The 10130-nt window shown below is 31.9% G+C and overlaps 1 protein-coding gene across 1 annotated transcript; it reads left to right on the top strand.

Moving 5' to 3' along the window:
* Positions 1–464: 464 nt before the first annotated feature.
* On the top strand, positions 465–9784 carry LOC148876125 (cuscuta receptor 1-like). The gene is made up of 6 exons (XM_088966413.1): positions 465–897; positions 1293–1448; positions 1539–1691; positions 1780–1923; positions 4528–4674; positions 8007–9784. The coding sequence occupies exons 1-6, from the start codon at positions 465–467 to the stop codon at positions 9782–9784; spliced, it is 2811 nt and encodes a 936-aa protein (XP_088822539.1).
* Positions 9785–10130: the final 346 nt, after the last annotated feature.

Genomic DNA, 10130 nt, shown 5'->3' with positions numbered 1-10130 from the left:
TCAACCAAACCATAATATGGACCTAGCTAAGAAACCGACCTGGAAGATTGGGCTTACGCTTAAGCTACATCCTGTTAAGGCTTAGGCCCAGGTCACTCATATTCATCTTCCTGCTGATGGTAAGATGAATTGAGTAGAAAAGTTATTAATCTATCGTGATGTTGGATACTTGGATTGGGCTTACGTCACATGAATGAATGGATGAAGATTCAAGAAGACTCGGAAGTCCAGGCCTGGGTATCGTGTTTGACGCGGAGTTTTCTATATTCTATTTGCTGTCACCATTGACAAGTGCTTACCAATTAGGACTTTGAGTACAGCCTACTAACTGCACAGATATTTAATCTTCTTTTATCATTTTTGAACATGTGGTAGAGAGTGGGCTATAATATTTAATAAATAAGAGGATTGAGGAGAAGTAATCTCAGCTCCCATTCCATCCTACTTGAGTTCATTAAGTGAGTATGGGGATGAGGTGTATCAGGCTGCAGCATTCATACAAGGTTGCTGTGGAGTTCTTGGTAACCTTGTTTTTGTTGTTTTTGTTGCTTTTGAGGTTTAATGGTTGCCGAGCATCTTCGTCTTTATCACCAATAACAACAACACACCGGTGTGTGGAGGAAGAGAGGAGAGCTCTCTTACAGCTGAGGGACTCTCTCAACTTTCCAAATGGACATGCTCTTCCTTATTGGGTTGGAGATGATTGTTGCAAATGGAAGGGTGTGGAATGTGACTTATTTTCTTCAACATCTCGAGTCATCTCTATATATATCTCATATGAAAGGCAATCAGAACAAGGGACATGGTACCCAAATGCCACCTTGTTTACAGAGTTCAAACAGCTACAGACCCTAGCATTATCTGGCAACAAAATCAGCGGTTGGATTAATGTACAAGGTAACTATTAATGTTGAACACTCTTTTTATATCTTAATTATTATGTTTTTTCTTTTCTGTTGGTTTTTCTGAGTTATTGGAAGGAGATGGAGATTATATATATTCATATTTTTTTGGGCTTAGTGTTACTTTGATCCCGAACTTTAAAACGTGACAATTAAATACCCAGATTTTCAAAATATGCCAGTTTAGTACCTATTTGTTAATCAGTTGTACTAAATTGACATGTTTTAAAAAATTCGAATATTAAATTGTCACATTTTAAAATTTGAAGACCAAAATGACATTAAACTCAAATTACAGGTACTAGTCAAGAATTTTCTTTAATTTTCTCTGTTATATATAAGAAGTGCTGAAAGAAGTATATAATTAATTAAACATCTTCAAGCTTGCAGCTTTATGTCAACTGCACAATCTCAAGATGCTGTGGGTGGGTTGGAACAATCTTGGCGATGATGGACTCCCCTGGTGTTTAGGGCGTTCTCTCCCCTTCTTGGAAGAAGTATCATTGCAGGGAAATAATCGTAATATCTCTTCTTTGCTGTTAAGAGGTAAAACAAATTTAATTGCTGTGTTGAGCTTTGACTGCTGGCTCTTGTATACTATTAATTAATTAAATTGTGGTGTTAATGTGTTTATAGCATTATGTGGATCTACCAGTCTTCGGACGTTATATCTGCCTAGAAACAATCTAAGCGATGACAGCCTACCCCCATGTCTTTTGGACAATAATGGCTCTTCACTTGAAATCCTTGACTTACGCAACTCTAATCTCACAGAAGGTGTCCTACATGGTAACTACTCATGATATTATTGGATAAAAAATAATCTCTTATTATTCTCAAATTAATCATTTATGCATGTGTATTATCTATTATGCAGCACTTTGCAATTCTACGAATGTCAAAGGACTGCGGCTGGACGTTACTGAAAATCTACCTACAGAGTGCGGTGTATTCCACAATCTGGAAACACTTGATCTATATGGCGGCGATCACAATGGCTCATCATCACTTGTTCTAACGGGTATTTATAATTAATCTTTCCCCCTCTCTCTCTTTCACACACAAATCAGAAATTACGATGAATAATAATAATAATAATAATTTAATTCACTCAAATAAATAATATAATTAAAATGATTAAAACAAAATGGAAAAAAAATGTAAACAATGAGAGATGCATTACTATTAACTAGATAAATCTACAGAGGTGAAAACAATCAAAGTAAATGGAGGTATAGCAAAAGTAGATAGACGCGGTGACTTATGATTCAGAAAAGCCAGTACACTATCCGATCTATTCATAGAAAATAAAAATAAGAATACATGTATCAATGGAGAAGGTTTGAGTTGAAATCAATCTAAATTAAAACCACTTGAATCATTGAAAATAGATGTTTTAGAGACCAAAGGTCATGCGACCTATCCAATAAGTAACCTGTTAAAAATGTTTTAAAGAATAAAAAATTAGTGATTCTAAGCCAAATGAAGAAGCAATTATTGGTGATATATTTAAGTCATGTTTGGGAGTGCTTAAAAATAAGTGCTTATTTGGGTCATTAAGCACTTATTGGTGTTTTGGAAATAAGCCTAATATAACTAGATAAGTGCTTATTTTAAAAATAAGGGCTTATTTTCTAAGCCCAATTTTCCAAATTTTTTTGTGCTTATACAATAAGCACTTATTCAAGTTTTTTCTTCCAAAATTATCCCTATTTGAATTTTATAAAAGTACCTTCGTAAAAGTGCTTTCACAAAAGTACTTTTATAGAAGTACTTCCATAAGCACTTTTACAAAAGTACTTTCATAAATAAAAATACTTTCATAAAAATGCTTTTATTAAAGTGCTTTCGTAAAAGTACTTTCATGACATTATTTTTATAAAAGTACTTTCTTAAACATAATTTTGTAAAATTGCTTTTATAAAAGTGTTTTTGTAAAATTTGAAAGAAAATGAAGGACGGAATAATCACAGATACTTATGTAAGTGCTTATTAGAGAAAAAAACCATCAAACACCCAATATGAAATGAATGCATAATTTTTAAAATAAACACTTGAAAAAGGTCGGTGTCAAATGTAAATAAGTACTAATTCGAATAAACACATGTTTTTATTTTTAACATAAGCACTCCCAAACATGACCTAAGACTGACGGTACATCTTCCTTCAATGCAACCCTAAGTCAGTCAAGATATTGCCGTCATCAGTCATCAGTTAGAGGGACAAGTAAAAACATAAATGTTACTTTTCATATTAATTATTACTTATGATACATAACAAATACATGATCAAGCTAAGAACCTCCTTACAACTTTTCCCTTGCAATAAAATAGGATCAAATCAATGAACAAGGTTATTTTGGCTATAAAAAATTACAAAAAAAGTTGAGAAATTCAAACCCACAATTAATCTTTATATGTATGGCATCAATTTAATCGATTAGCCATGCATGCAAGATGTATATGTGCTATTTGCATTAATCAATTAACCATCAACCCATCCAATATACTCGGGTTGCACCCCTACCAAATATCTCCTTGTAACTTTGCCCTTACAATAAAATAGGAATAAATCAATCAATAAAGTTATTTTGGTTAAAAATTTAAAAATTCCAATCAACATTCTTTATATGTATGTATATTTTGAAGCAATTAACCCTCATTTATGTATATATGCAGCTCTGTGCAATGCAACCAATCTCAAAACATTAGAGCTATATTATCTGTACAATGGTGGAAATCTACCTACGAAGTGTGGCGCATTTCGTTATTTGGAAACACTTGATATATCAGGAGGCTCATCTTGGGTTGTTCTAATGGGTATATATGAACACCTTTCTCTCTTTCTATCTGATATAAATTAATTATAACTCCATCTAACAGGCATTATAAATTTCTGCAGCCCTATTTAAAGAAGCAAGGAATCTCGAAGCATTGTACCTCGACTCTGTCAATCTGGGTGATGGAAAGCTACTTACAGGTGCCTCCTTGATAATCGAATCACTTATTCTAGTTTTTTCCAACTTTTTTTATGTGTTTATACAATAAGCACTTATTCTAGTTTTTTCTTTCAAAATTATCCCTATTTGAATTTTATAAAAGTACATTCATAAAAGTGCTTTTGCAAAAGTACTTTTATAGAAGAACTTCCATAAATACTTTTATAAAAGTACTTTCATAAAAAATGCATATGTTAAAGTGCTTTCATAAAAATACTTTCATAAAAGTATTTTTATAAAAGTGCTTTCGTAAAATTTGAAAGAAAATGAAGGACGGAATAGTCCCAGATGCTTATGTAAGTGCTTATTAGAGAAAAAGACCATCAAACACCCAATATGAAATGAATGCATAATTTTTAAAATAAACACATGGAAAAAGTTGTGGGGAATTGATTTCAATTCGAGCCTTTGCACCTAGTAAGCCCTGTGCCATTGGAATTAATGCCAATTCATGGATAGATATAAATGCATAAAATGTGGTTTCTGAACCTTTTGAATGTTTATAACTTTGCAGTGGGAATCAGAAATCTGCATTAGGCATATTGGTACTTTTTCATAAATTTTAATTAATAATAATTTTCCAAACTATTACTTAATTAATAGATTAATTAATTTGATCATTTGCAGAATTAGTTGGATTGACGAATGTCAAGGAATTATATCTACGGGATAACGGTCTCACCGATGAAACCTTATCTTTGGGCCTATTGCGGAACCTCTCCATGTTGGAAGCACTACGTATAGCAAACAATAATCTGAAACATATCCCGACAGGTACTCACTGCTACCTCTTCTTTTTGTTTTTGTTGATCCTTTTAATGAAATTTATTTTACGTTTCTTTAGGGAAATACCTAAAAAACGGCTTCGCTGAATTATAAATAATTAGGGCATGTATCATCTTCTTATATCAATTAATTAAATTTGGGTATTATGTGTATATGCCTCGCATACCTATCAACTCTTCCTTTCATAATATTCAAATGTGACAATTGATTAATTGGCAGTTTAGTGAAATTAGCCAAAAAAAAAAAAACAAAACATTGGTAATTAAATTGTGCCCCTTTTCAGTTCTTTTTTCAGTTCTCTATTTCTTTGTTTTTTTTCTTCTAGAAAACAAGAAACACGTAGGAATGTTTGAATGATAAAGATGTGCTAGGAACAAGTCCAAAAGAGACGACTGTGGGATCTGTGAAGGGTTTTTCCCCAAACTGAAACAAGTCTCACTTTGTTTTCCGACTGATTTGTCCCACTTGGAAGGATTGACTTACATACCTAGTACTGCCTACTTTTGTATTTGAAATTTTATACATGTGTACATACAGCTTAACTAGTGGAGGGCCTTATACATGTGTAAATTTAGAATTACATTAGTAGTGCCCCCATGCAATCCACAGGATGGGAAACTCTTTCCTGTCCCTCGCCACATAGTCAAGACACTCTACCCCATCCTCACTCTGTCCTCAATGGTGGGGCAGGATCGAGGTGAGGCACCCATTCCCTGTCAGGGAAGGGGAATTTCCAAATTTTTAACAATTATTTAGTTGAATAATAATAATAATGGACTATTTTTTTAAGTAATTAGTAATATCTTTTACGAATATATAATGTTTGCAAAAATTTAATGAAAATTTTACTAAGTTACAATGATTAATGTAAATTATGCTAAGCATTAAAAATTTGAACAGTTGTTAATTAACCAATGGTTAGGTTTTAGTAATGGTTGGTCACTTTCTAGTGACTAATTCCCTATCCCAACCAAATCAGTTTGGTTAGCCAAACAATATCCAACCAAATTGAATTGCCTAGCAAACACTTTTAATTTCAGCTAAATTAATTGATTAATCTCTAACAAATATTAATAGCTTAATGTCCAACAATTATTCAAAATTTATAGCAAAAATATACAATTTCTAAAAATATATTTATAACAAAAATACAATAAATAACTAATAAAAAGCTTTAATACCTCAAAGTTTATTTAATCAACTTTCACTATTTCAATAATATTTATTTTTTTATTTAATTATATTTTATGTTCTTATTAATGTTACTATAGATTTTTGTTATTTAATCTATTTTTTGTTTTTTAATAATGTTTAAAATATGATTTAATATTCAATTTTATATTGAAAACATTTAAAATCTATTTAAAAACAGTATATAAAACAATAATTCCCTACCCTACCCTAGATGGGGCAAGTTTTCTCAAATCTTAAAAAAGGATAGGGAAGAGAAAGGGTGGGGATGGGGAAAATATTTTTGCTCCAAATCAAGGACGAGGAAGGGATGGGTTTGCATATAATTCCTAACCCGATGGTAAATTAGTAAAATAGTAGATTTAATATTGACTTTTAAAATATTTCTAAGTTTTTCCTCATATTCTTATCCAACAAGTTCATTTATAAAATACTGCCAAATTGTTATAATCTAATTCTTAAAGTACCCTAATTTTCCATAATTCTATTTGTAAAATATCCACAAATTAGATTATTTTAGGTGGTTGCCTCGAAGTCGGGAAAATTTGGGGCTTCCCCATCCCCGACGGGGTATGGGTGCCTCGCCTCCATCCCGCCCCACCACCAAGGATGGAGAAGGGATCTTGACCACAAGGGTGAGGGACAAGGAGGGGGCATATCCTATGCATCGCATGGGGCCCGCTAGTTATAATTACTTTTGTGCTTTTGGTATTTTTTTTTAAAGTTATAACATAATTTTGTTATTTAATTTATATTTTGTTTATGAAGTAATATATAAGATATGATAGTTATTAATATTTTGATATTTAAAGTATTTAAATATTAGTTATTTATAATATTATTTAATTATTTAAATAATGCCATTATTTAAATATTTAAGACATTAGTTATTTATTAAATTTAAAAATCCATGAAATTATAATTTATATTATTATTACATAATTTTGTTTTTAATTTTGTAAAATATAAAATTATTATTAATTCAAAAGTTGTGAAATCTATTATAATCATTATTTTACACTTTATTTTTTTTTTAATTTATTACATAATTTCGTTATTTTAACTATTTAAAATTTAGTTACCTTAAATATTTCATTATTTAAATATTTAAATAATATGCAAAATTCTTAATCTGTTTGCTATTTAAATTTTATTTCTTTAAAGTTATTATGTAATTTTAAATATTTTGTTACATAAATATTTAGCTATTTTTAGTATTTTGTTATTTAAATAATTTTTTATTTATGTTTTAAAATACAATTCTATTATTGAATTGAATATTCTATAAAATTATAATTTATATTGCTATTACATAATTTGCTTATGAATTTCATAAAAATATAAAATTATTAATAATATGAATATTATTAAACCTATTATAATTATATTTTATGTTTTTAATAAATGTCTTAGTTATTACCTAATTTCATTTTTATATTTAAATAATTGTTAAATATCTTATTTGAATCTTGTTTTAATAAATATAGATGAAAAGTGGGGAAGAGGATAAATATGAATTAGAGATAATTTATGAGATAAATAGGAAATAGGGGAGGTTTGCTTCAGTCAATGTAAGGCTCGATGGAACACCATTCAAACAGCCATTACAACCTTGCATTGGAAATATCTTCATAATTCTGTTCTTTATTTTATGGGGAGATATTCCTAATGCAAGGCTATGATGATTGTTCGAATATCAAAGTAGCTCTAACAGGAGATGAAAACAGTTATAAATAAAAGAATTTGAATTGTTCTTAACTTTGAAGCTTCATGTGCATGACACAGTAGCATGGGTGTAGGGTAAAATTAAGAGTAATAACAATCAATATTCTTTCAATTGAAAAGATAAACAGGAGCGGGATAACATGTCATGCATAAGAAGGCCCCAAACAGCTAGTCCGAGCTGTTTTGTTTTATCCAAACAACCCAATTTTTTTCGTGAAAACTTGCTTCATTAGATTTCTTCTTAGTTATCTTAGAATAGAGAATCACGTCATCTTTCTAAACAATTAATAAACAATGATGATGTCGTCAGCTATTTCACATATAAAAAATAATGGTTTCAAATTTTACATTCACTTATTCGATTGAAGGCTAATGCCTCCCCTTGGGCAACCTTTGCTTTGCAGGGATTTGTGAGCTAAAAAATTTACAAGAGTTGGATCTTTCTTACAATCAAATTACTGATGCTATCCCCACTTCGACCTTTAATAACTTGACATCACTAAGGTCACTTGATCTTTCTCATAATAAGCTTCAAGGAACACTCCCCTTCTCCCTGTTTGCCAATTTGTCCAAGCTTAAACATATTGATCTTTCAAACAATGACCAATTAAGGATTGAAACAGAATCACCAACTTGGATTCCTTCTTTCCAACTTGATTCTCTACTTCTTGACAATTGCAAGCTCAATAATCACATTCCCAGCTTCCTTTCTACTCAATACAACTTAAGTTTTATAAGTTTGTCCTATGCCTCTCTTCAAGGTAAAATTCCTCCTTGGCTTTTGTACAATAAAACATCACTCCAAGTCTTGTCATTGGGAGGTAACCATTTAGACAGTCAATTTCCGGTGAATCCTCGAAATGAGACATCACCATCACTCCTTTATCTTGACTTCTCTGATAATTGTGTTCAAGGCTCACTTCCTACCAACATTCATGAGCTCCTTCCACAATTAGAGTATTTAAACATGTCCAACAATAAACTTGAAGGAAACATTCCAAGCTCATTCCACAATTTGTTGTTTCTAGAAATTCTAGATCTGTCCAACAATGACCTTGTAGGTGAAGTGCCCAATGGATTAACTGAAAACCATACTGTGTTGTCACAATTGATCCTATCAAACAACCAATTGGAAGCCATGCCAAGACTTTCCAATATGTGGAGTTTAACCAGCTTGCGTCTTGATGGAAATGACATCACAAGACCTATAGCAATCAATGCATCAAGTATCTCATCTTTGGTTGTGCTTGACTTGAGTAGGAACCATTTGTCTGGCTATATGGAGAATTGGTTGCCAATCCTCTCAAATTTAAAGTTGCTACTATTAAGAGGAAATCTTTTTGAGGGCCCCATCCCAAAATCACTCTGCCAAATGCAACAACTGCATGTCTTGGACCTTTCAAATAACAACCTTTCTGGGAGCATTCCTTCATGCCTCAACAATATTACCACATTAAAGATAGAATCTGCACTTTCACTTTCTGATATGGCAATCTATCTAAGCTATATATCCTCACCTGATTTCAAAATCCCTCTCGTCATAAAGGGCAATGTATACAACTATGAGGGTGAGCCTCTTCGGTACATGACAGCAATTGATTTATCAATGAACCGATTGTCAAGTAAAATTCCCAATGAAATGGGAGATCTCATAGTGTTGTATTCCTTAAACTTGTCCAACAACCATTTGACTGGTCACATTCCTAAATCTTTTCAAAAGTTGGAACGACTGGAGAGTTTGGATCTTTCGCACAACAAGTTTGATGGAAATATTCCTCCTCAATTAATTGAGCTCACTTTCCTTTCAACTTTCAATGTGGCCTTCAATCATCTCTCTGGAAGAATTCCTTATGAGAAGAACTTTGCTACTTTCAAGGAGAACAGTTATATTGGTAATCAAGAACTCTGTGGACCACCATTAGATGTAAATTGTTCATTGTCGGACAAACCATCATCACAACCCCATCAAAATGGCAATGGAGAATTGGGGGATAAGAAGAGTTTTATGGATAACAACTTGCTTTTCTACTCATGGATAGCCACTTGTTATGCACTGGGTTTCTGGGGAGTCATTGGTCCTCTTCTTTTCTCTAGGAATTGGCGTAGGAGATACTTCAATATAATGGATGAATTTTTTGATTGGTGTAACAAGAAGCTTTGGATTGTTGTACCAAGGTTGTAAGGAATAGTGGGTATCTTATATTGCAATTTTTCCAATTTCATCCTATAGAAATGGTGTAGAAACGATCAATGATTGGCATCACGTCTATTAGTTATAGAAATCATGATTCATACACTGATTCCTTCTCACGTCTATTAGTTATAGAAAACTCCCCAGTAATGGAAAACCAGCAGAATAATTTTAGAATTTCTACCTATATAAGCTCGTTAGCCTCGATAGAAGACTTCAACTATATGTAAATCTTTTTCTGGGAAAATGTCGAACGAGACTACCCTCCAACGCTCGTATATGATACTTTTCAGTGGCAGATTCTCATGGATGAGCAAAGAGAAACACAATGGAAAAA

The sequence above is a fragment of the Nelumbo lutea genome, chromosome 1 (assembly GCF_056320005.1).
Source record: "Nelumbo lutea isolate HS-2025 chromosome 1, American lotus-T2T, whole genome shotgun sequence".
Classification (NCBI taxonomy): Eukaryota; Viridiplantae; Streptophyta; class Magnoliopsida; order Proteales; family Nelumbonaceae; genus Nelumbo; species Nelumbo lutea.
This window is presented reverse-complemented; position numbering and strand designations above follow the sequence as displayed.